At 44.3% G+C, this 27,077-nt stretch overlaps 1 protein-coding gene across 1 annotated transcript in view; it reads left to right on the forward strand.

Moving 5' to 3' along the window:
* Positions 1 to 6,576: 6,576 nt before the first annotated feature.
* Positions 6,577 to 27,077, forward strand: part of LOC8038934 (very low-density lipoprotein receptor) — a 36,683-nt gene continuing 16,182 nt past the window's right edge. The window contains exons 1-4 of the mRNA XM_029983583.4: positions 6,577 to 7,019; positions 14,368 to 14,481; positions 24,641 to 24,763; positions 26,923 to 27,042. Of these exons, the coding sequence (XP_029839443.3) occupies positions 6,917 to 7,019; positions 14,368 to 14,481; positions 24,641 to 24,763; positions 26,923 to 27,042 (460 nt within the window). The 5' untranslated portion in view covers positions 6,577 to 6,916. The remainder of the gene's footprint in view (positions 7,020 to 14,367; positions 14,482 to 24,640; positions 24,764 to 26,922; positions 27,043 to 27,077) is intronic.

A 27,077-nucleotide genomic window follows, 5' to 3' on the forward strand; every position in this document is an offset into this window, starting at 1 on the left:
CGCTTCTCTAGCTATCATCATCATCATTTGTGACGTCGCATATAGGAGAGACCAGAACAGTCCCCGCACGTCTTGGATCATTTGTTGGATCCCTCGACTCGTCAGCTCGCTTCATGTGCTGTTTTGGGTAACGCGCGGCAGAGCCTGTTTCACGCCTTGTCTTTATTTGTCCGAAGCGATATTTGTAGCATAGGACATTTGACCAAAGCTTGAAAACGTGGCACGGGTAGTCGTTCTGACAAGCATTTTTTGGCGCTGAAGTAACGAAGCGCTGGGATGGTGGTGTGCTGTTCTCTACCCCAGTACAAAAATCGGGATAATGAAAATAGAAAATCCAGCGCGTTACCCCACTACAACATCTATGACGGCGAACAGGGTGTATTTTTTTTTCTTTTTAAATTATAATTCGGACAAAATAAAACTAAGAAAGGTATGTCTCATCAAATTGAATATAGGAAAGCGAAATTCGTGATCCTCAAGAGTGTAGTAAACACTTCAGTGAAAGCGACTCCGTGTGTCCTGTTGGTTCCAATGTGTCTTGTGAGTGCTGGTCTCTCATTAGTTCCAAGTTGATTCGTTTTTAAATTTTGTAAATCAGTAAACAACCATTAAAAAAAAAAAAAAAAGAAACTGACAGGAAGAAGCGGCGGCTGGCTTCCGGAGTACTTTCAAGTAAATCCCTGCATATTTACCTGGTCGACGCGAAATGTTAGAAGCCCCTTCGCGATCGATGTCTGTTAAATCTAATAAGTCGGCGACTTTTCAGCGTCCCAAAAAATTAGGTATACGCCTGCTATTAATTACTACTGTTTGTATGTTACATTTTGCGGACACAGAGAATTGCACATACTGCGTGATGGGCTTCTCAGCGAGCGATTTATATCTGTAAACAATTCTTAGTGAAATTTGGATATAACAAATTATTCAAACGGCTGAATTTGCCGGGTATGGCCGACAATTTAAGAAGTTTTTACGTTTCTGCTTTTCTTTAAAGTAGAAGTCGCGACGTGACAAATGTCTTCGCCACGTATTCGATGCAGAAGGAGCTAAGCACTTGCTCGTCAGCAACTGTCGAGTTATGCTTGGATAGAAGCGTCGGTATCGAAGCTCAGTGTAGCTAAAACAAGTGTGCGGCGTTTTGCAACACAACTGTGCGCATGCACATCTAAGATGATAGCACGTCACATGCAAAACCTTTTTCTACGGGAGCCACCACAGATCCTAAAAAATAAGAGTCAGAGATGCTGTGAATAGCCCTGACGCACGCCGCGCAAGCTGCAATATGAAGGTCCATGCATGTTTTTGAACATTTTCAAGTGTTTTTTTTTTTTTTTTTAATATAAAATGCAATTTTGAGGCGACGTTATTCATTAAAAAGGTCACTCACAAAAACGTTATACATGCTTCCCTAATAAATGTACCGTTTTTAAACGGTACAGATGCGAACGAACATGGCAACTCGATGCGTGATGTTACATAGCACATCGTCTGCTCGCCTCCTACTTGCTCCGTCACAGGAGAGCGCCCGCGAGGTGGCACCACCAAAACATCTCGTCGCCAATACTATCGATAATTTGTCCAAATCTGTCGATGGTATGGACCATCGAGTTATTATAATGTACGCTAGAGGTTCAAGTGGCGCTAGTGTGCTGACGCAAATTGAAGCAGACAGCAACCAGTCAAAAATTGACTTCCGGTAATGCATTTCTATGGGAAAAAGTAAGCGCATTTTCTCCCTGCTCTCGATCATGAGAGCAAATATCCCAAATAGTTCGTACGTACTAGGTAGTTTGGAACATTTCTCAGTGACGCCGACGAAAGAATTGGTCAGTTACGGCGTTTTTCTCTCGATTTCATCGCACTAAAAACGGTGCTAAAACGGCTTCGTACGTGTATTTATGTGCACTGTCGGACACTGTTAGCGCGAACGCTGCGTCGGCGATTTCCAGCATGGGGGATATACATGCCAAGCGGACGAAAAACATCTAGAAAATCAAGAGCGGCGGCAAGAACTACGCAGCAACACCGGATCAGTAACTCGCAGTGCATGTACGATCAAAATAAATTGAAGGCCACGTAATCTATTCCGATTTTAAATAAGTGAGTACCGCTTTATTCTTTCTGTCCTGAGCGAAGCTGCGTGTTCTACGTTCAAAATATCCCCCGCGCGCTAGACATCTTTGAGAACAAGTGCGCGATAAAAGCTGCCCGGCAGAGAAAACAATACGAAGAGACACCTTTCATATCCCACGGACTATATTCTCTACCTTGAAGGTTTTTATTCGCTCATGCACGACGGGATCATTTTCATATGGTGACAGGACTGGCATATTATCAATATACAAGCGTCACCGGAATGCTGGCGAGCCTTGAACACACTCTATATTCGTTTCGATCGTAATTTTGCTTTGAATCGTCGCTTGTTTTTACACACCTGCTGCGGAACACACGTTTGGGACTGAAATGCAGCGAAGTTAAACATCGCTCACTGATGAAGAAAAATGCGTTAACTAAAGCAATTACACTTTTACAGTGTTAATCAAGGTACATACTATTCGGTACGACCGAAATAACCAAAGTGTTCCATGTTATTTTCCGGCGAAGGGACAAAATGCACGCGCGTTTTCCCATGGGAATACACAGGAAGACTGGAAAAGTAGACTGGTTGCTGTCTGCTTCAATTTGCGTCACGGAAGTCGCATAGACACTAGCGCCAGTTGAACCTCTAGCGTACATTATAATAACTCTATGGTATGGACAGTCAATTTATCGATAGTTTCGCATGCATCACTACGACAGGTCCCATTTCAAAATGCGACTTCCAGGGTTTCAGGAAGCTCAGGCGATATTGTTTTTCTCTGTCACGGACTGTTTTCACATTTCTGGAAAGCGGGAAGGCGTTTCGTGCGATTTAAGATGAAGCTCAAGATAGCTGGCAACCATGTTTTTTTAAGCCCCAAGATGGCCGAAATGTCGTTACTATGCTGCATACCTTGTTCAGCGGTTCTATTTCGGACGAAGCGTTGGAGTAAAGATTATCTGCCTCACTCGAGTGACTGCCGCAACATTCTTTCTTGGAACGTGTGAATTTCGACCAGCGAGCGAACGCCATTTTAGGTTACATTCTTAAAGCGTTGAGTCAAGGGAAAATGAGAAACAAACGGCAAAAGCAGTCTCTTTTCTTTTTTCTTTTTTGGGTGGTTGGGGGGGGGGGGGGGGGGGGGGGGGGAGGGATTTTAAGTACTTTTTCCAGCCAACACTTCTGCATCCTTTCACCTTTTGCAAAGTTATGATTCTCGGTACACGAAGGAGGAAGTCGGCGTTTATTGAGTAGGCGTATTCTCCAAGTTCGTGATCTTGGAATAGAATGCCAGTGAAAGTTGTTGCTCTGTGAGTGTGGTTTGTTCCGTGAAATGTATACTTCCTCGGAGCTTCGGGAATTTTCGGGTCTGCCCACCGTAAAAACAACGAGCAAGAATTTACTTACATAAGTGCTATACTGTGGGCCTAGGAGCATCGACGTGTTTTCACTTGGTTTATTATTCCGTGCCTTCTGTTCCGTTTCCGAGCACCAATGTAACTGATTACATCTTTCTATAGGGTTATGACATCAGTCCACGTGGAACAGACAGGCAAGTCTGTTTGGAGTGACTTTGAGGAATGTGGTATGTCCCTGCCGCTCGAGGCGACACCTAACGTCAAACAGTGGGGTATATTAAAAGTACCAGACGGCCGTACTGCAGTGTACTAGAATAATAATTAGCCGTACCTCAAGCCACCATTCCGATTAGAACCTTTTCACCATATGATCGCGCAACAAGAATTCTCGTTTTGTAGCATATTTTCGACAAGCAAGGTCTCTTGTCTCAACCTGCGTTCTTTTACCGTGCTTAATGTATATTAGGAGAAAAGATATATTTATATAGCTTTTTTATTCATACTTTTTGTGATTTTAGTAGAGATTTCTACACTCTCCACATTACTCGGTATATCTTGATACAGAAGCAGAGACTCAAAACGTGAAAGCGTTTGGAATTGCACGTGGCTCAACATTTTTTTTTTTTTCGTTCATACATTTAAACTACTTGCATTTCGGCTGACGAAACGCAAAACTTGAGGAAGTACCGTTAAAGATGTAGGAAATACAGGATTTTTTGTTCCTTTATTACTTTTCCAGAAGCAACGGGCTGAAGAAATGGAATGTTCCAGGCAGATAAGCGGAGAAATTTGCGAAGCGCTTCCCGCTCGCAATGCCAGCGCGCCTTGCATCATCATTTCTGCTCCGCTCGAAACCAGAAACCATCAGCGAGTACGCCGGTTTCGTCTGCTCGTTGTTGTCCTTTTCTGTATCGTCTGCTATGTCCCCTGTCTGCTATTTCCTGCTCCCTCCGCCGCTAGTGCAAGTACAGGCCAGCGTCGTTTAACCTCGTGACACAGTATCAGTGCGTCAAGGGGAAAGCGTCTCTCGCCGCCGAACGTAAACAACGCCTACATTGAAAACAATTTCACTTTGGGAAGGCCCGGTGAAGCTTGTCGGAGAGTCAATGGAAAAGAAAGACCACGCCCACTCAAGGCAGCGGCGGCGGCTCGGCCGGCTTCGACCGCAGCACTCCATCTGCGTCCGCCACCAAAAAGTAGTTCCTTCCGTATTACACCGCTTTGTAACCGTAGGTTGCACTTTGTATCCCATTTCGGTTTACGTGAACGAATATGTTTGGGGGTTCAGTGGTGTTTCAGGCGTTTTGGATGATCGAGAGATCTTTGCGCGTCTTTGGAGCTCGTTTTCGCGCTAAATAGAGGTCGTCTGCTCCTAGACGAGCGTGCCGGCCTCCCGTAGGCCGGCGGCCCGGTTAAAAATGTGGCGTGATTCCGTCTGGCGCTCTTCCGCGAATCGGCTGTACCCCCAGTTGTTTTTTTCACTGGTTTTTCACGGTTTTGCCCAGCCGCCGCCGGTGGTTTATTTGGCGCTAGCATCAACCTCCCTTGAAACCGAAACCAAAAACTCACTATTTTCAGTTTCGCTCCGATTAGCGTCTAGAATGTAGCAGACGAAAATCTTGTTTGCCTTCTATTATGCTAAAAACAACAACAACAAAAGCGCTAAGTCCGTTAGCGGCGCTATTCAGAGGTCTCTCTCGGATTTCCATTTTGTTTTTTCCCTAATGTTGCGCAATAGTACCTCTAATTCTGTTAAGGCAGGGGAATACCGAACACTTACATGCCTTGATGGTTTCCACACCCTGCCTAGGAGAGAGGGGAGGGGGGGAGCTTGGCATCTTAATAGCGGACGACTAGGTAAATGATTCTTTGAAGGCTATTAGCACTATTAGCCTGCCATGGTGCCGACGTAAAAAAAAAATCACAAAGACAAGTTGGCGCCAAAGGGACACAGCACGTGGTAGTGTATGCACACAAAACTTCTGTGGGGTTACTTCACTGCTTCTCTCTGTTTTGAACTTGCTATGCGCACATGACAGGCGATCAGCTTGATAATTATGGCGTTCGTGGCGCCGTCGACAGAAAAATCAAGATGTCGGTCGGCGCCCGTTTGACGCACGGCGCGCATGGCGGGTTTCGTCTGACGCAATGCTCGCATCAGTTGGATCAGCGGCAACTCGCGTGCTGGTCAAGATTATTTCCGTAACACGCGCGGCAATATTTTTGTTGTTGTCATCGTTGATGATGAGGACATCTAGTGAGTGGATGGAGTCCAAGCTCAATGTTTAATCATCCAATCAAATTATAATTTCATCTCGTGGAAATGGAGCGTGCTGTTGAAGTTACGGTTTTAGAGGCGAATTACATGAATTTATCTAACACCCTATAATTTTATCCAACTTCCTCGTGAAGGCCATTTTCTTCATTTTGTTTTATCTATGCTTGTTTTGGAAATATATTATTATCCTCAGTTTAGCTTCTTTTAAGGCGAAAACCACAGTAATAACCATAATTTAAACAATAAGAAGAGATTAATTATTATTATATTTTTAGTAATAAATAGAGATTAATGTTCGACTTTTTTTTTAATTAAACAGGATTGATTTGTTTTTTGTTTTTTTGTTTCTTTTTTTTATTGGGAACAAATTGAGATTGAATACATTTTATTTTTGTTACAGAAATCGTGTGAAATACTTATTGGTTTCAGTAATATGTAAAATACTTTCAGATATTGCCAATAACGAAAACTGAGCAAACAAATATCTTCGAAAGAACAATAGTCATTAATTAAATTTTACTTTAGAACCGCACCCTGTTCAAAAGAATGCACAATGAAGAGCAGAACTCACTTTCTCCAGACGGCGGAAAAAGAAGTATTAAATATGATCAGTTCAGTTTCGAAATTACATTCAAAATTTACCGCCTCGCGCGAACTTCGCTACCATCGCTCCATCGCTACCTCCGAGAGAAAAAAAAAAAACAAACAAAAAAACACGTCACAAAAAAAGAACACAACGCTGTGGTGACGCTTGAGGGAACTTCCTCCCCAAGGTGGTGTGATCCGAGCGCCTCCTCCCCATTGGCCGGTTCCTTCTTCTCCAAAACCCATGACGTCACAACAATTCGCTCGCGCACCCCCAAACGTCATCGCCACGTCTCCGCGACGCGGCAAAGTCGGGGAGGGGTGGCGTCCGCATAGGGAACAGCCTTCCAACGCGATATCGTACGATTTCTCCGTCGACACGGTGCTGGTCCGGCCGTGCTCACACCGTTCGCACCACGCTACCCGAGCGGGAAAACTTCTACGTCCTTTTCCTTCCTAACGGCAACGTTACCGGCCCGTTCTCGTCGGTCTGTGGGGTGTGAATTCCTGGTTAGGTCTGCCCGTCTACGGTGTAACCGGCGTCCGGATTTGGGTGCGGCGGCGTGAACGAAGCAAGTGCGTCGGTTGGATCAAAGCGTGGTGCAGCCCGGCGCAATGGGCGTCGTACGGTGGAACTGCGCGGCTTCTACGTCGTCTTTGCTCCTCGTCGCTGTCGTCTTCTACGTGGCTCAACTGAGTCGGACAGTACACGCAGCCAGTGAGTATCCAAAGTGTAACGTCGCTTCTGCCCCTGCAAAAGTGCTAGCGTCCATGTGGTGGTCTCCGGCGCAAATTCCATACATTGAAAAGCCGGTCTTTTTTTGCTTTCTTTTTTCTTTTGGTGAGCGGCGTTCCAGACGGTTCTACGGTCGTGTGTTCAGGAAGTCGGGTTCAGCTCGTCGCACGTCGATTATTTTAAGTTTTAACGTTCCAGTTTGGATTATACTCGCAAATGTAACGCCGGTTTACGGTGGACTAGCGTTTTGAAGGTTCGAGATGGCGGTAGTCCTTCCATCTTACTGGAGGTCAGTGATACGCGAGCGAATCTTTGGCGACGCCGCGGACGATCCCGATTTTTTCGCTCGAATGGTGTCATTTTTTGTTTTGTTTTATGGTTGTTGAACACAGTGGCATTTGCAGATGACATAGCAGTTAGGTCAACCGTTTAGACTAAACCCATTCATTCGATGTATCGTTTTGGGGGGCGTGGTTTTTGCTGACTTTATTAAAAAATAACTGAAGTCGCCGTAGTTCCTGTCTGACTAGTTTTCCTTATAATAAAACTTAAATTGAAGGTGTCTGGATGAAATTTTAGTCACCATTGATCAAATTAAACCAAAATGCGCGATGGGTACTCGAATTTTACGCACAACACTGCTGTATAAAAAGAAAAGTAATTCATTTAATGAAGGTTTCCGAATTAGTCGTTCTGGTATATTTATGAAGGAAAAAAAATAAGAGCTCAAAGTTGGGCTCCATTTAAACACGAACATATTACGTGAGGAGTTAACAGACCAGTGAGCTACATGTCGAGTGTCATTAACTCAAATCTGAATTGGACGAGCACATTTCAAAACACTCCGAGATTATACTTCTGTTCAAATGTGGCGTCGTCAGAATGTACGGAAATCGATGTCTCTAGTCACGTAAGCTCACTAGCTGTTCCCACTATATTTAACAGGAACATTCGCTGCATTATCTTCTAAAATTTGTTACAAACAGCAAAAAAAAAAAAAAAAGTTTCTAATGGAACACGATTAGCTCCGATTTGGAACACGAATCACTCGATTTCGATAGAATGCCATATCTTCTGTGTCCGGTCAAACTCCGTCCAATGAACCTATGTCCAGTCAAACGCTTTCTGATGAACCTGTGTTCGATGAGACAATGTCCATTCAAACGTCGATGGGACGGCGTCCCGTCAACTTGTGAAACTGCGTCCGATGAAACTCTGATCTCTAGAGAAAGCGCAGCGCTTCACTGTACAGCGCAAAAGCCAATGCTCCTTTTCCATCTTTTATCGCGACTTTTTGCGTGGAGCTCTTGGGGCATGCGAGTTCGATAAACCTTTGCGCAAATTTCGTAATGCTCCCGTCGCGCTGGGGTGGTATCTTCGGATAAAAGGACGGGCCGTCTCAGATTTCCTACTTCCTAGAGTTGGTGCCACGCGCTATTCCCCACTGTGTTGACTATCCAGGGCAGTCTTTTGACAGCGGATTTTGGGTTTGAGCCAATTGATAGTGGGACGCATCTAATCACAAGCGAGTAAGGTTTTTTTTTTTTTTTTTTTGTGTGTAGATTTCTGTGTAACTCTGACCGGATTTATCTATTCTTCCTGGTGAGGGCCGTATCGATTTTCTGAAAGAAATCGAAACTACGCGTGCGACTGGAGTGGGTCACGTGGTCAGGTTATCTCACCCCTCTTCCTTCTGCACCGTAGACCCCTTGTCAAGGTCACGGCTGGATTGTTCGCTTTTCGAAAATATCGATTCATTGATCTGTCATTAGGGGTCATCTATCGAAACCTAACGATCATTCTTGAAAATGGTTAATTTTTTTTTTTCTCGTATCATTGACCCTACAACCTTGCAGTTCACGCGTACTACTTCAATGCCTGACCATGATTTATAAAATTGTTGGTACGCGAATGCTAGTAGGCCACAACAACAAATGTTCGGATTCTTTTTTTTTTTTTTTTTTTGTAGCGGAAATAGTTTCCAACAGTCGGCCGCTAACCCTGTTGTAATTTTTAATGATTGAAACACGTGGTGGTAAAAGAAGAGATGACCAGTTTTTCCTGGCCTTGATCTTGGAACGGACGCCTTTCGGAGAACTCCGGGGGCGACTGCGTTCCAACTTCCAACACGAGCCAATTTTGGACAATTATTTTTGTTACGTTCTTTTTTTTTTTCTGTTTTATCTCGTGAAAAGAAACCCTAGATTTCCCGCCGAACTGGAATGTCGGCGCGCTTGCGAAGTCCTCCTTTTTGTATGCGTGTGTGTACGTGTGCGTGTTTGGTATTGCGTTATCTGGCGTTATGTGCAACTTGGGACAAAAACTTGGTGTCGTTTCTTTTCTGTCTCGGCTATTTTCTTGAAAAAGGATAAAATGTAATACCGAGGTCAAATGAAACAGAAAAAAAAACAAAAAAAAAAAAACGATGTCTCTGTCCGTTTGTCGGCGCTTTGCCCGAATCCTGACCTGCGCGGCGAGTCCTTTAATCATTTTTTTTTTTTACGAATTAGAGATAAGAATTTTTAAGACACAACTTCTCGACAAATGAAGAAAAAAAAAAAAAAAAAAAAAGGCATCGTAGTAGGATTCGGTTCCTTCCTTTCCACATGCGGCGAAAAAAATGAAAAATAAAAAAAAGTGCCATTAAGTTTTACGCTATCAACTTTACGTCTCTGAACGTCGCACTTTAGATTTTATTGTAACGAAAAAAAGAAGAAAAAAAAAACAAAAAAAAAATAGTTACGTTACTCTATTGTGACGTCAACTTTACAACTATTTTTTTTTTCTTGTTTTTTTTGCGGGGTTTGCCGCAATGAAACGCCGTTTATTTTCTGCGACACGAGTGTCGACGGTAATTGGACGCTAGTTTCCACGTAAACGCAAACTTTAACATGTAAAAAAAAAAAATGTTGGCGGAAACGGTACAAAGTCTTCAAGAATGTTTGATTAATTTGGAGATTTTCTAATCGGACGTTCTCGAACAAAGCAAAAAGCGATATCGTGATCGGCGTTTATGCACCAACACGCGTGGTTGAACGCCCGCGTTTGCCCACACAGGGGGTGGGCACTGCGCATGCGCTGTACCACCGCTGGGGTGTGACGTCACAGGGTCGCGTTATTCAACTCTGGCTTAGTTATCTATGACAAGTTACCTATAGTTGTCAGAAATGAAGTGATCAGGTCGTAAACTCCACCTGATTGACCTGACCTTCGGCGTTTATTCCCTTGTCAAAACAAATGACGGCGTTTTTTGATAATTACCGAAAAACGCCGATTCGTCGTGCTCAGTACAAGATAATATTTTTTGACGAGAGATCGAAGAAATTTTGACGCAAACCGTTCGTTTCCGCCCCTGAACAAACAAAACAAAAACAAATAGAAACTGTACCGTTCTTTTTGTGTTCTCGGCCGCAATTTTCTTTTTGCCAAACTATCTTTTGTGTGGTGCACCGTGCTTCGGGACGCCTTGTATTTAAATATATGTGTATTTTTTTTTTTATTGGTGAGTGCTGATTTTGTGTGCGACTGTACCCAAAAAAAAAAAAGGAAAGAAAAAAATATGCCTCAACATTTCTGCACATACGTGTGACATGCCCCAAGTGTGATTCTGGTCGTAAATATTAATATTATCCGGGTTAAAATGTGCGGGACTATCGTGACACGTGCGATTGCTTACATCTTTATTTTAATAAAAAAAAAAAAAAAGCCAAAATATCAAATGTTTAACTTTATGAAGCATGTTTAAGCACACGGGTCTGCCCCCCCCCCCCCCCCCCCCCCTTTTTTTTTCTTCTTCTCCATTTAGACGAATTGCTTCGATTAATTTGGGTCGTTCGGGATGAAAGGCTCCGGGATCTGGAGCGCGCGAATTTTGACAAGAAAGTTAGTGGACGCTGTTTCAAGTTGTCGACTGTGAAGGCCCGTCCACACACTTGCCTTTGCTTACCTGATCTCTCAGCATGAGGGAACACACTTAAGGCCGTTACCGCCATCTATGAGGTGGATCTGAAACTGCATTTCACTAGAGCGAAGGTTCTGCCGTATTTACGAGATAAAATTTACGTACTATCGAAGAAATGATCGTTCATGGCATTGCCAAAATTGAAAACAAAATATCGAGAAAAAGAAAAAGTCAGCCGCTTTCATGCTACCCAGTAAATGGAGGTTCTCTCGTCGTAAAAGGTTGTAGGAGGTTTTAAGGTACACGGTCGTAACCGGTCGCAACTGTGTGAACACGGATTTGTGGATAAATTTATATATTTTCCGCACGTGCCGCCAGAGTTAATGCCACACAATAGTCTTCTCCACATGGTGAAAGGTCGACAGACTACCTAAACTATTGTGTATTGGAAGAAAAAAAAAAAAAAGAAAAGAAAAAAGGCTAAGGCGTTGCCGCAGCTGCTGACATATACTGGACCCCACACGTCAGAAGCAAACAATGTGGCCAGCGACTGCGTCACAAGAAATTGCGCCCGTGCTTCTCGGAAGTTTTTTTTTTTTTTTTTCCTTGACGTCATAACATTTGTTCGTTTCATTTTCCTCGTGACTTTTTTATATTTAGTTTCTTTTATTAATTTACAGAAAAAAATATCTGCAGCGCTGAAGCTTCCGCATTATTGCAGATGCAACACATATCTAAAAAAAAAAACGCTCAAGACCAAATTTAAAAGGACCCTTCAATATTTAGTCAATAAATAAAATACATACACATTGAGCATGCATAGCATTAAAAAATCAAGGTCACTTACTAAGTGGTCCCACGTCGTCATGAATAAAAACAGACTCGGGTAACAAATTCCATTGAGTAATTGTGTGTGAAAAAAATATTCTTATAATCTGTTAAAACAAAAAAAAACTTTTTTTTTTTTTATACACATGGCAGAGTTGACGTTAGACGCCACGACATTGTTTCTGCCACTGTACCGAACCAATTTGATTGGATTGGATTGGATTGGCCGATTGGACGCGTCACTCGCGTCCAATCGGCGTTTTCGCAGTCTCTCGCCGTGATGACGTCGAAATCGGAGTGCACTGGTGTTGACCCAACTATGGCGTCCCAGGGCGCAGTTCGCGGCAGGCGATCCTTGACCGCGGTTATTGAATGTGTCACGGGAAAACGTCGCTGCTACTTGTGACTCTTGGGACGCGACCACGGTTATTGAATGTGTCCAAGAGTCACAAGTGGCACGTCTCAAGACTTACTTGTGACTCTTGAGACGTGTCACTGGGATGAGGCGCCCCGCTCCTGTGACGTCACAAGATCTTTTTTTACTTTTACTTTTTCCGTAATTTTAATGTTAATCTTAAATACGCCGTATTTGACCCCCGAGCATTGAATAGGTAACGCGCTGCGTTTAATGTTTTAATGAGAGTGTGTTTTTCAGGTGTTTTTGGAACTTACGGGGTTTGATGTTGTGTAGCGCGGAGAAAAGCAACCGCAGCTGCATAGTTAGGAATAGAATTCGCGAGGAATCGTCTGTGTGTGTGTTTAGCACACACACCTTCGGGTGATGTTGGTAGAGTGCGTATTTTCCGTTTCCTGGTCTGCCGCCTCGCGCATGTGCACGGTCCTGACGGGTTCGCCAAAAATATGCACGCATTTTTTGTTGTTTCAGCGTTTCTTTTCTTCCTTTTTTCTTTTGTTCGACGTTGTGTACCGTTTGTTCTTGTTATTATGACACCTGTCGTGCTTGCCTCCTTTCTTTTCCGACTTCTCGCTAGAGACAAAAAAATAAATAAAAAAAAAAGGGTATACACTAGGCAAAGCAAGACTTGTCCCAGCGAACGGCCTCATTTTGTCGGAAACGTTCATTTTCGTCGCTCTCCTGGGAAGAAAGCGGTGCAACGCACCACACCACCGAGAAAATTTGGACACGTTTGATTTGATTCAAACAACAACCACCGATGTTTTATTCATTATTTTTTTTCTCGCAAAATTGGTTGTTGAGCCTATCGAGCATTCTGACCTTATGTTCACGAACAATTTTAACGCGAAGCGGTCTTTGGCTAGGTGTTCGGCACTTCGTGAAGCCCATTGTGTGTTTGTGTGTGTTTGTTTGTTTGTTTGTTTGCAGGCGCTGTAGAATAGATTGGGGGGGGGGGGGGGGAGTGAGAGCTAATTTCCCGAAAGTGAAGCCTGGATAAAAGCGTGGCCGCGAGACTCGAAACTGATTGGTTGACGGATGGGAGAGGAAGCTAAAGTGGAAAGGGTGGCGGGCTTTGTGGAGGAGCCTGTCGTCCTATTGTTAAACATTCAACAAATACAATGTGTAGTGCATATGTCTGCGTATATAATGTTTGCTATTTGTCGTTGTAGACATGGGGCGCGGACAAGGAAACGGCTGTCGCGCGCGGATAGTTCTTACTTAATTAATACTACCTTAAAGGCCCTAGTGCTAGACAATATGGGAGGGATGGCTTGCCGAGAGGAAGATTAGATAAACAAAGTAAACCATATAATCGAGAACAATGAGAGGTAAAAACAAGCAAACAATGCTCTTGATAATGAAATAATATACTTAGTCAGTGCGACCTCGTGAACGCCGTACTTACAATTCTGAGTGCCGGCAAGCAGAAACCGGGGAAAAAAAAAAAAAAAAAAAAAAAAAAAAAAAAAAAAAAAAAAAAAAAAAAAAAAAACGAAATGTGAAGGCAGACATAATGCGTTGCTCTCAATGTATAGTTATAAATTTTAATCAACAGGCTTCGTCTGGTTAATCGGCGGGGTGTGATTGTAAATGGGGCTTGGCTGTTGTGTTGAAAGACGGGGTGAGTGTGGGTCAAGGTGTCCTAAAACGCGCTACTCCGTCATTTGTAAAAAAAAAAAAAAAAATTAAAGTGGCAATGTTTTCCGCTTTTTGTTTTTTTTAATCTAGGGAATACGACAGTTTCGACTTTCTGGAATGAATTCAGTCATTGAAACTGACTATACAAACAAACTGGTCTATCCGTTTTTTTTTGTTTAATCTAATCTGCCCATAATATGATTGTGTTGTGTGTATGTTTAGACGGCAGGAAGGTAGTCAGCCCGAATGTACGTCTGGTGTCTTCGCTCCAGTGTTATACTGGGGGGGGGGGGGGGGGGGGGGTCTTGGGGGTCTTTAACGTGTATCACACTGTAGTGATACAGATTTAATGCACGCCTGTACAATACTTGTCCGTCCAGATCGAAACCGGCAGGGGCGGGGATCGATCCCATTCCTGGGTAATCGTCATTACCGTTTTCGACGAAAGTGCAGCGTTTTGGTTTTGCCGGTTTTCGAGTGTCATTTCGTGGAGCGAACGCATTGCCTTTTCTCTGACACTTTTTTTTTTTCTTCTCCGCTTGCAGACGACTGTTCGACGAGTCAGTTCAAGTGCGCCGCCGGCGACAAGTGCATACCCCTGACGTGGCACTGCGACTCCGACACGGACTGCCCGGACGGATCGGACGAAGTCGGATGCGGTGAGTTTTTCACTGCTCGGCGTGCGCCTAGAACAAGCCTTAGGGGGCGTTGGCCACCGCCCAATTCGTAGTTCCGTACGTTTGCACGCGAACGTCTGATCATCTATATTACTCTCACAGTGGTGACCGCGGTGGAAAAAGAGTGGTGTCTAAACAAGGCCGACCAAGGCGGCTACAGTTTGCTTGGCCTTCGCGCATATCCCGCCAGGAGCGCTGTCGGTTCAGGGCCTTCGCGCGTGTGCGGGCTCCCCGATTGGTTCTCATCGGTCCCTTACATGGTGCGCCATCTTGGGACGCTTGTCATGAATGCGAGCGAACTTTCGCCACACTTCTCTGGCGAGGCGGTGCCGTTCACACACACCTACTCTTTCCCGTGGCCAACTGTCACGTGCTTCGCTCCTGGCGCTCTGATTGGCTCACAAGAGGCCCTAGCTTTTACCCTCTGCTAAGATATACGCAACGTACAAGATTTCTTCCGCATGCCGTCCGGCAGTCGTCGTAAGGGAGGGTGGTCGGGCGTGATGCGAAAGGTCATCGGTTTCTGACCGATTGAGCGCCGACCGTTGATGAGGAACAGCAGACGGCGTCGGCGTAGGAGGCAGAAATCGTTCGATTGACAGATCTAGGGCAACCCGGCACAGCTAGCAGACGCGCGACTGCCGCGTGTTGCAAACAACAAAATACGAAGAAAAAAAAAAAAATCTGGCGCCAGTGAAAGTTGTACATTTGTCGGTCGGCATAGCTTTGCACATTTTGTTATCCGGTTCGGCGGCATGAGTGTACAAAAATGTTTCCTTTTTTTTCTTTTTCCCCTTTTTGTTCGGGATTGGGTTGATTGATTGACGTTGTCTCTAGTAAACTACTACTACTGCCAGTACTGCTGCTGCTACTATTACTAATAAGACTAATAAGCAAGTAATAATTTGAACAATAGTAGTAATATTAATGATTATAATGCTAATAATAATAATAGTGAAGAAAATAACACGATCAAGACCTAATGTCGAATATCGAGTCTAACAAAAACCTACGGGCCTCAGCGGTCAGCTAATTCGCGTTAGCAAAGTCGACAACTCGTGTGCTGTGTTGATACTAATGAAAGGTCACTGGAAGGTCAGCGATCTCAGTCTCCTCTTTTCCTTTTTTTAAAGTCACGTTTTCGTTACATGAATGGCCGTTCCTCGTAACACCGGAAGTGGTACGTACCGGCGGAAATGAGGTCAATATCGCCGACGTGATCAAAGCCCGCGGTGCCATGTTTCCTGTTTTTCTTGTGACGGCGGCGGCACGCGTTTGTGCGCCGATCTATTTTTGGGGTCTAGGCGGTGTCGGAGTTCTGGCCTCGGCGCGGGTCTCTCTCAAACTTCCTCTCCCCTTTTTCCACCCTTCTTCTCATCCATAGCTACTCGCTCTACCTTTCTTTTTCTATGTGTAGCCTAGCGTTCAGTGGTAAGCCTGAGCGAGAAGACAAGTTTCATCCTTTCCACTTTTACCTTCTGTTGTTGCTTATACTTTCTCTCTTTTGTGCACCTCCTCGCCTATCAGGGAATAGCAGACGGCAGCGACGACTTCCTGCTGGTCTGCTCGGGTGATCGTCTGCTAAAAGAATTCGGCGTTCCTTTCCTGGCGTCCGTGAAGGTCGCGCGGGATCTCGATTGGGACTGGCAAGAACGGAAAGAATTTACGCTCTACGGGTTCTTCTTTTTCTTTTTTTTTAAAGTTTTTTGTATGAAACGTTAGAGTCGGTCTGCTTGCCTAAGCTCGCCTCAGAGGGATCAAGTAAAGAAGTTTCACTTTACTGGATTGAACGTTTCGTAAAATTTGCTTACTTTCGTACTTATTTGATTTATATGCACTTCCCCCTTTCTATACCTCCATACACAAAGCTCTTTTTTTCTTCATTTATGGGAGGTGGGGCCATTCAGTGGAAAGGACGTGAAGGAGCGAAAGGGAGAGCGAAGCGTGCGGCGAAGGCTGGTGGTGCGATCTGGTGGCGAAAGCGAGAAACGAAGGCACGGGAATTGGGAGTGGGATTAGGAGAGCACGTGAACATATTTCATTCAGAATTTATTTTGGCTTACATCAGTACATGGTCGATTTTTATTTGAACGTTCCTCGTTTATGGTATATGTAGGTTATTCGGTTTGTGCTGAATCTTGTGTAATAAATACCGAGTGAAACATATTCACGTTATTTCAGTTATGCCATTCTCTGATTAGTGAATTTTTTTCTTAACGCATAACAAAGCGTACCATTTCCGAGGCCTCCACGGTTTCTTGTTTATTTTTTTTTAAAAGAAATTTAAACAAGTCCGGTATTCACGAAATCGCTTTACAGGTGCAGGTCGTACACAACTGGAACGAGTTTTAAGCGTGATACTAGATCATGCACACAAAGTGTACGGACGGCGGTTCTGCCGATGTTCCCCACATCTTCAATCTAAAATATTTAATCCCTTACACCTAACCGGATAAAAAAAAATTCATGGTCGTTGTGTATTTTTGCGAGTTTCTTCAGTTTCTTCTACGGTTTCTCACGATAACCTCCGCGTGTGGCGCCACCGTCGCGTCGGCGTTGTGCGTCTGCCGAAGCGTTTTCCTTTGTTCGGCGTTTGAATCGGGATATTCAAATTTCGATGTGACGTACATGTGCGTCTCGTCTCGGATCGCATCGTCGTGTTCGACTCTGGATCTCGTGTGACGCTCGCATGCGTGCCGCATCCCTACCACGTGACCGACTCACGCATCGCGGAGAGGCTTGGGGTGTGGTGTCTGTCTGACTTGGAAAGAGCAGACTTCCGAACCTTCGATCGCATTTTCCCGGGCGCGCGCTTTATTTAGACTTGGACACATACTGGCCTTTTCTCCATCCTTGCATCTCACATTTTTTTTTACTCATTGCCGGTTTTCTGCGTGATCTCGTCAAAATGTTTTCAGCAGCTTTTTTTCTTTAGTAGGTTTTTACGTTAGTTTAGAAAAAAAAAAAAAAAAAAAAAAAGGGCTGTTCCTTCCTTCTCTAGAAAATGTTAAGAGAACTTTGAGTAACAGTAGACAATTTAAGGGAGGATATGGCCTCGAAATTCAAATTTTTCATAATTTTTGTTTGTTCAAAAATGATATGTTTATGTTTATTAACTTCCAAAGAATGGTTTCAGAAACTTTCGTTTATAAGCATGCGGGATTTATCTCCCAATAAATTATTTTTGACATGTCGGCAGCCCTCCGATTCAGCAAAAATCAAGTTTTTTTTTTTTTTTTTTTGCGTTTTTTATTTAGCGTTGTTTCATACTCATTGGAAGTGCTATTTGCTCGAGATTTAGCCCGTAGAAGCTTTCCAAGTTTAAAAGTATCAATGGTCAAGACAACCCTATATATCCAAATGTAAAACTTTCTGAAAATTTGGTATATGAGCAATCTTATTGGTTGAGACTCGAAACAGGGTTTACGACTAGTCCTGCCCGGTGACGTGATATTGTGCCATCTTCAGTAACACTTTTTCACAGTATCATCCACTTCAGACTATTCCTGCTTTGCTGCTGTTCCTTGGTATAATTTGCCTCTTAGTTCTTGCCAGTTTATCTGCCAAGGAAGGCCTGCTACAAAAGCTCGCTTGCCTACAAACAACATAGACTGGTAGCTATTGCCAGAGGAACAGCGAAGTCTCAACGAAGGTGCTAACAATGCTCCAGGTGAATTTTGCGTACCTCGGAAAGAAACCTAAAGTTGAAACTTCGAATGCATTTTTCTCAGTTTCACTTTTTGGCAAGAAAATGTGGTATGAGGAAGTGTATCGTTTGACATTTCGAAAGTGTAAAGATTTCATTTAGTGGTGTCCTGGGCTGAAATTTCCCGAGGTCATAATCTGAAAAAGCTAACTTCGTGACGAAAACTGAATATTTTAAAACACGGAAATTTGTTAAAATCGTTTGCTCTTTTCGGGTGTTATGTTTTCACATTAAACCAAACATTTTGTGGATTGCAATTATTTTTTTAATACATTTCCCAATAAAGCAACTTTTTTCTGCAGCATCTTAAGCACAGTATGTTATAGAATTGTCCTATAAGACAAACTTTAGATGTCATCAATCCTAGCGGGGTTCAATTTACCGTGACAGTTTGAATCAATTCGAGGGAACGGTTCAAAAGTTGACCCTCCCAAGCCATGCCCCCCCCCCCCCCCCCCCCCCCCCTCCCTCCCTCTCCTTAATACACGGACGTTTCTCAATGAATCTTTGCTTTCTCAGCCTGTATACTCTGTCTGTGACGCTTTACTCGGAGAATGGTAGAAACGTCGTGAAATGGACTTCATTTGCCGATTGAATGCGGAAAAGTTGTCATAGGGTGCGCTTTCCACAACAGAAGCAGCGAGAACTCTTTGCGTTTCCTCATTTATGTAACAGAGCTGGTAAATAAAGCGCGTGCATTCATTACAGAAGAACTTTGCCAACACTTATTGCCGTTAGCTATTCGCAACGCCATGCTCTGCGTTTCGTGCCCGTTCCTCTGTTCCGCACCCTGACCGCTAGGACGCGTCAGTTTCCGCCGCCCCTTTTGGATAGACGCAAGCTATCCCGCTTCGCTGGTTCACGCTTTCTTCGCTGCGTGGCGTCGCCGTTGCGAGTATGACAAGAGAGATTCTGTATTACGAAGAGTATCCAACGATCGGGGTCATGTGGTTTATGGGCTGCCATTTTCGATACGAGCGGCGAGGAGGTGACGAAAGCGTTGATCGTCTGCAAACTCATCCGCCTTTCCTCCTCGCCAGCGCATGCGCAGTTGTATCTATTGCCGCACGAGGTGTCCGCCATTATATTGCAAACGCTCCCCATAGTTTGAGATGATTTTGTTGCCGATAACATGGCGTCCCAGCTTAACGACGACACATTTTCTTTCACAATCCCTTTCAGTACGGCTCGTTCGATCTAGTTGTGCTGCACGAACGTTATCCTTTTAATTTTTTTTTTATTGCTCTTTTGTGGATTTTGTTAGAAACCTGTCATGAAGGTCGTTGGAGCTCGGGGGATTCCTCAATAACCTCGTTGAGGTATTTTCCAAAGAGGGGAATCATTGCGTTCTTTATGATTTTTTTTTTTGTAAACGATTTACGCAATCGAGCGGTGGATACGCTTGCTCGAGAGCCAAACATGTCAAGTAATGTCGCAATGTGCTGTGTACAAGCGGGCGATCTGTTTTATTGTTTGGTGATCCATTTCTACTGTGATTTTGGTTACTGACGGGTTGCCTGACTGGAACACTGAAAACAAGCGTCTTCAGTGTTCCGTTTTGTATCTTGGATGCTGGTGAAAACGTCCTTATATCAAGACCTCCAACTGCTTTTTTTTTTTTTTTTTTTATTGTGACGAAATGACACACTGCGTCCCTAAATGTTTATCGCGTGTGTCGTAAACGGATCTCAGAGCGGCGCTATAATTGTCATTTATATTTTATTTGCGAGGTCGGTTATTAACGCGAATAATCCTGACAAACGAACAAGAAAAAAGAAACGCGGTCAGATAGTAGACGACACGCGATGCACGCGTATCGTCTGCAGGAGATAGTAGCAGACGACGACGGTGGCGGCGGCATTACATTGACACCTTTGGGCCGTTTGCCTCGCGTCCTAGACACTTTTGTGCGCGTTGATAATTTAAAAAAAAAGGACAATCAAGTAATGGATTACAATTACCATACGTACTTTACGATCTACCGTGCATTTGCTGGTCGAGTGCGAGTCTCGACAGTGGCTCGCGCCAAAAATCCTGCAACCTCCATTTCGGAAAGTGATGGGGAACATTCTGTTGCGCACGGAATTTGACTAGTTCGGCGAGCCTTTCAAGACGTAGTTATTACAATAAAAGTTCGTCCTCGTAAACAGTGTTATTTTAGCTATTTTAGTTATTAGTTATTCGTTAGTTAGTTATTAGTTATTAGTCAGCTCTGTTACATAAATAAGCTATTACAATAAAAGTTCGTCCTCGTAAACAGTGTTACCTGTTAGTACTTCCGAAATAAACAGTGAATTATTTATGCACGGGCGTTCCCGATGCATGGTGAAGGCTACGCGATAGCTACACTACCCTTTTTAAGCCACTGTACTCGAAGTATCTTTCCTTCGTATGCCTGCTTCGGGGGCCCTAATCTGGACACTTGGCGAAAAAGTCGGCGAGAAATCCCGCGGCTCTGATTGGCCGGCGCCAAGATCAAGTGCGGCGTTGGCCAATCACGCCCGCCAGATTTCTCGCCGAGTTTCTCGCCAAGTGTCCAGATTAGGGCCCCAGTATGACCAATCTGACAGGGCCGTCAATGCAAGAGATGATGGATGGATGGATGTTAATGGCTATACCCTTTGTGACGGGCGGTAGCTTGCGCCACCTAGCCTAAGGCGAAACGCGCCTTCGACTGTGTTTGCGTCTTTCGTACGATGTATTAGCAACGTGACCTGCGGCTCATCGGTTAACCGCGGGAATGAATGAATAAAAGCTTAACCGAGGCCGAAGAAATCATCATCCGAGAAGTCGGTTAGAAAGTGTTGGCGATGTAGGCTTTCGCGGAACTGCGTGCATTTTTTGTATACCACTTCACCGTTTCGAATGTCGTTGGTCACAATGGAGCGCTCGGTTTCACCCGACCTCTGCTGCGTGCGTCGTTAGCTTTGCGTAGCATGTCAAGCGTGACGCGCTCCAAACTTCATGCTCTTTTTTTTTTTCTTGAGACTTGGTTGACTTTCGTTTTGCCTGATCCGCTTTTTTATGTTACAGTCGTTTCGTGAAAACGTCAACATTTTTTTTTATTATGTTTTTAAATTATTTTACGATATACCGCGGCGGATGCACCGAGTCCTCCCATTCAGCCAACACTGAACACGTGACTAGGCGTACCTCGCACCTTTGCGCTCCTTCTGGAGGTGACGTGTCACGTCACGTGACATTGGATTGGCTCGGATAACTCGCAGCGTACTTAGCGGTCCATCGTGAGGTAAAACGGAGCACACGAGCATAGCTTGCATTTACTCAGGCGAGAGCAACGACCCCACAATTCGCGCAGTTTTCTCGATTTATACGAGTAAACTACGCACTACGACCCTTCGCTAGATGGAGGATTTTGCTAACGTAGCGTCGCCGCTATCTTTCTTTTTTTTTTTTTTAATGGGGTGGAGGAGGGTGGGAGGAGTTACTTCGTAGCGATTTAATGTGCACGGTGTGAGGTGTATGGAAAAGATTGGTCGCGTGATGTTGTGCTTCTCGAAGTTGGGAGAGGAGTGGCTCGCCCTTCACCCACTTTTGGCGATGCTGACCCGCTTCTGTGTGCGGGAGCCCCCGAGGGCTGTGAGATAAGTGCGCTTCGCTGTTTACTTTTAGTCTCTATTTTGGTGCCTCCCTCCCTGTTTGTGTATATAGACAGAAAAAGAAAATGCCGCCGCTGTCCGAGTTCAAGGTTGTCTACCTCGCGTAAAAAATTCTTTGGTGTCGGTGTACGATGTTACGCGCCGTTACGCTACCGACGAGGAACGAGGTACAGAGGTCGGGTTTTTGTTTTTAAACTTGATTTGTACTTGAACGAATGTCGCGATGATGTAGTTGAAGGACATCTTTTCGCCCGAGGATGAGATAAGTCGTAGAGGGTCGAATTTATTGATTTACCAGGTGCAGAAAAAAATAGATATTTGAGTAAGTTGGGCGAGCGAACTATACCCGTTTTCACCTCAAGAAAAAAAGTTTTGCGCATTGTGTTCATACGCACTGCGAAGTAGTTCATACGAAACTTGATTGTCGGAGGAAAAAGCTATGTTTTTCGCGTTTGGAACGCGTACGTCTTGATAAGATAACATATATCTAACCTAAAATGCACCTGCATATATCTTGCCGGTCTTTGTTTTTTACTTCGGTTTTTGAGGTAAAAACAGGCATAATTGAGCCTCGTTTTTTTTTTTAGTTGAAAATTAGCGTTGTCTGCTACAACCCCTTCCTTTTTTTCTTAGTTTTTTCTTTAGGCCACCGAGTTTGGAGCGCCACAAATACGCTCTTAGTTTCCGCAGTAACGATAAACACAGGAGTTACGTTGGCTTCATTTCTTCCACCTTATTTATTTACTACTCGATGGCTCGACACGGGTTGACCAGACTTTCCCTTCTGCGTCGTCTGCAACGAAGCTATAAAGCTATCAGGGGAACGGCTATTATTTTGAACGCAGACGGGTAAAATTGGTTTGGCAGACGACCGCCATCCCTGGAAGTCGTCTGCTATTTTCTCCCTCCGTCCTCTCCTCCTTTCATTGCCCTTTCTCTATTTTATAAACCTCTTCCCTCCTATTTTTTTTTCTCATCCTCCTCGCCCGTAATTGCGCGCGTGTGACGTAGCGCCACACCTCGCCTTCTCATTGGCTGCTGGGGAAACGCCCGATTTTTGACGTCACGGCCTTCTCTTTTCTGTTCTTTTTCTTTTTCGTTTTGAGTGGCGCTTTCCTTTAGCTGACTCGGTCTAGGCTTGGTTGGCATTCTTCCCAGTCGTTTTGTTGAATTCGCAGTGTTCTGCTTTGGTTTGTTGTAATAGGCGTGTGTAATGCCTTTCATAAGCACGTGCGATGATTTTTTTAACCTTTATGTTTAGCAGACATTTTGTCTGCGTTATTCTGGTCGTTTTGCATGCCATCTGATACCTTAGTTTTCTGCTGCTTTGTTTTATTTGAAAACCTTTTAGCTCGGGTTTTGTTACTTTTCTTTACCGTATTTTCCCACATATTGCACTAGCTTTAGACTATTGCTTAGCTTTAGCATATTTGGTCGCAGATTGCACGTAGCTGTAGCATATTTTGTCACATTGCACTTGGCTTTAGCACATTTGGTCACACATTGCACTTAGCTTCAGCATATGTTGTTGCACATATACCTACCATTAATTTCTCGCGTGCCAATAAGGTTTCCCAACAATAACATTGCAACCCAGCCGCAAATCTAATTTTGTTTGGAAAAGCTTTTGTTGGGTTCTCATTCACGTCTATTACTGCCTTCAGGGAGGAGGTGGCCAGTTTGAACCACAAGGCCAGTTTCCAAAAAGGTCTAAATATAGGGTTATGGAATTAAATTGATAGGGTAGGACGCAAGTATAAACGCGGCCTAAAGTTTAGCAGGTCAACTGTTAGGTTTTTGGAGCGAAATGGGGGAGAGAGTCTTTCCTTTTAATTTTACTTAGGTCCACACATGAGGATGTTTGCAGTGCTAAATCGGGTGCGATGGCTTATGGCGTCTGCTGTGGTCCATTGCAAGGCGATACGGAGTGTATTATATATATGTCCACCACTTGAAGTGGATCTAAACTGCGGGCGAAGCGTATCAATCACCTGAAAGTCAAATTTATCTAACTCATGACTACCATAATGTCCCAAGATAGCCCACCTAAAATCGAGAAAAAAATTGGGGTGAAAATAAAGAGAACCAACTTTTGGTGTGCAGTCGAGAAAAGTAAAAAAAAAAAAAAAGCTATCTTTAGATTATGTGTCTCTGTCAGACATGTTATCATGGCAAAGGGCAAAAAAGCAAAGATGACTGTACTTTCCAGTTAGCAATGTTTCCTTATATCCCACCATAGCTAACTAGACGCATTTACGCCAAGGTCATCATTGATCTAAACGCTACAATTACTAAAAAAAAGAGCTATCTTTCAATGTTTAGAAAACAAAATAGTAAATCAAGCCAAAAATGGGGGGTTACCTTTCGGGGGTGGGGTATCTGTCGGGATTTTGCGGTAGGAGGTCGATTTGAATTGTGAGCAAAGTGTTTTAGCGTCTGTCGTCTGAAAGTTGGCTTCATCGTGCACGTAACAATGGCAGGCTCTTTTCTACAAGTGCCACCGCTTGTGCGTCAGTATTCTTTTTAACAACGGGGGAACATAATGTTTCAAGTGCTTGCACGTTGACCGACAAGGACATCACACTCTTCATTGTTACCCTGTCAACATCCTTAGGTTAGGTGCCTTGTTGTACCAAATGTGCCTATATACCTAACAACAACGCCAACAATGAAAACACTGCATTTGATCGCAGCGTCTGACGTGCGCCGCATAGCAACGCTCGTGAACCCCAACTGCGTTGTGACGTGTGCTTTGTGTTGCGCCTAGATCCGACAACAATGCTTGGTCTTAGTTTTTTCTTTTCTTCTATTGCAGAAAAGCGTACATGTTCGCAGACGGAGTTCAGGTGTAAGAACGGCAACTGCATACCCAGCCGGTGGCAATGCGACAACGAGAACGACTGCGAAGACAAGTCGGACGAGGATGTCGTCACATGCAGTGAGTTGGATTTCGCCGAAAACACAGATGTAGAAAAGGTTTTTCCCTTAGTATGGGACTCTACCATAAAGGCCGGTTTACACGTGAATTAAAGCTCTCAAACAGTGCTGCATTGTGTGTGTAAACAGGAAAAGGTGGGGTCCCATGCAGCAAAGTGCTGGCACAGTGCTGGTTTATTGCAAAGTCAGTGCTGTGTCTATATATAGCACTGAGCTGGCACTGTGCTGTATATGTAAGCAGCCCTTAGCGACGTTTTATTTAAACCACGAAAAATGTAATAGAACAAGTGGTCGATAGGTTGCAAGAAATTAAGACTTAATTTTCCAACTTCAATTTCTTTTTCCACTGCCAACTACAAGGACGTTACTGACTGACACTCAATCTGTCTATGTAAAGAGGGTTGGCAGGCATGCATACAACTGCAGACCGGTTCAATCTACTGGTTTGGCCAGCTTCCAGCCTGCCAAGATGGATAGCGAAAGCAATAAACGCAGATGACAGACAGTTATTCTCGGGAATCGCTGCCAGACTTCCTTTTCTCCCACTGTCGGCTTCCTCGACGGTTGTTCCGTTCTCGTGCAACATTTCATCAGCCGGTCAAGAGAACCACGTGATCCTCGCGTTCGGATCAAGGAAGCTTCCGCCCGCGATTATCTGGAACTCCATCCTCAAAATGGGGAACAGTTTAGGAATGCCTCGGGACCAATGTCTACGGGGTTTTTTTGGTGTTTTCTTCTTAGAAGCCATTAGTACCACGTGGGTGACAAAAAAAATGCGTGAGGTATAAAAACATTCAGAGACAATTCTGTCGATCGGGCACTCGTGGTACCTTGGTCTCATTAAGTTTGTCTGGAATCTCCTCCTCCCCCTTCCCCGGTTGTGCTATCTCGATGCAGACTGCAGTACTTTTGGCAGATCAATTTTTTTTCGTACGACTGCTATCTGGATCAGTTGGTTTGAGATCGCCACCGCCGTTTCTTGCATTGCGGTGCGTCGGGGTGTGGCAATGGTACCGCAATTTGGAGGAGTCCTTTTGTTCTTTTTTTCTTTGTTTTATTTTTTGTCGTCCGCCGCTTAAGTGGGTAATAGGGGCTGTCGATCGTGCGGGTGCTCTAATTGCGGCTCGAGTTTTGGTTGTTTGCTTTTATTCGTAACGGTTATGGGGCCGAATTTGTTAGCTTGGTTTGGCTCTCGGTTGGCTAGGTATCGGCTCATCTGTGGCTATGTTAGGAGCGAGGTGGTGTGGACGTTTTCGTGGGGCACGTGCAGCAAGTGTTCTATTTTGAGCACAAATACTACTAGTGAGGTATTTATTTTATGTGTTTTGCACATTAAATCTATTTCCTGGCGTGTCTAATGCAAATGATACAGAAAGATGGCCTAAACGAGACTACATCAGCCCACGGTTTAGGTGTTCACCATCCATTGTTATAATATTGCCTTTTTAAAGTTCTCTTTTTGGAATGAAATGGCGGGAAAGGTGTCCTGTAGGCTGTGAGGGTGATTACGAAATACGTTTGATGGTAAAATGTGGACAGAACAAGAGCCGGTATGAATACGATAAAATTTCTTGACTAGAACGGCGTGTACATGTATCTCGTTTTTTGCAAAGCCGTCGTCATCATCTTTCTAATGATATTTCGCATTGTATAATGGGGACATGGTCACAGGGTCATCATTAACGAAGCCATATCCTCTCCGAGGGATGCCCTTAATCCAATTTCTAGGTAAACATCCTTTGTCTGAGACCGTCCCCACGAAACAAAAAAAAACAAAAAAACAAGGAATGCCAAGAAGGCAAAGCTCGTCCTAAGGGATCTCCTCCAAGCTCTCATGCTGGCCACGGGGATTAACGCAAATCAGATTACTTGTTCACGAGCGTGGGACAAGGAGTCGTGCAGTAGCCCGGGCTGCGAGAGGGGGTAAAGAAACGGCACTTCCAGTCTTTTTGTTTCTGTGGCTTCTTATGTCGCTGACATACTTGGCACACGATTGTAGCAGTGTAGAGGCCTTCAAGGTCGCGATGTCGGCTCGGAAGCGTCTCGCCCGTTGATCTTCCCCTTTCGCTCGCTGCGAAATGGAGTGGCAGCTCCGTGGCCTTGGGCCAGGCATTGGAAGACACTCTTCTTATTGTTGCGGTGTTTTTCCCTCTCCCGCAGGCAACAAGACCTGCTCCGAAGAACAGTTCACCTGCAAAAGCCAAGAGTGCATTCCCATTACGTGGAGGTGTGACGGGCAGGAGGACTGCGTGGACGGGTCTGACGAGAAAGATGAATGCCGTGAGCTCTTTGTCCTTGTCTCTTCCGTCCGTACC

Source organism: Ixodes scapularis, unplaced genomic scaffold (assembly GCF_016920785.2).
Source record: "Ixodes scapularis isolate PalLabHiFi unplaced genomic scaffold, ASM1692078v2 PGA_scaffold12__126_contigs__length_90152505, whole genome shotgun sequence".
In the NCBI taxonomy this organism is placed as follows: domain Eukaryota; kingdom Metazoa; phylum Arthropoda; class Arachnida; order Ixodida; family Ixodidae; genus Ixodes; species Ixodes scapularis.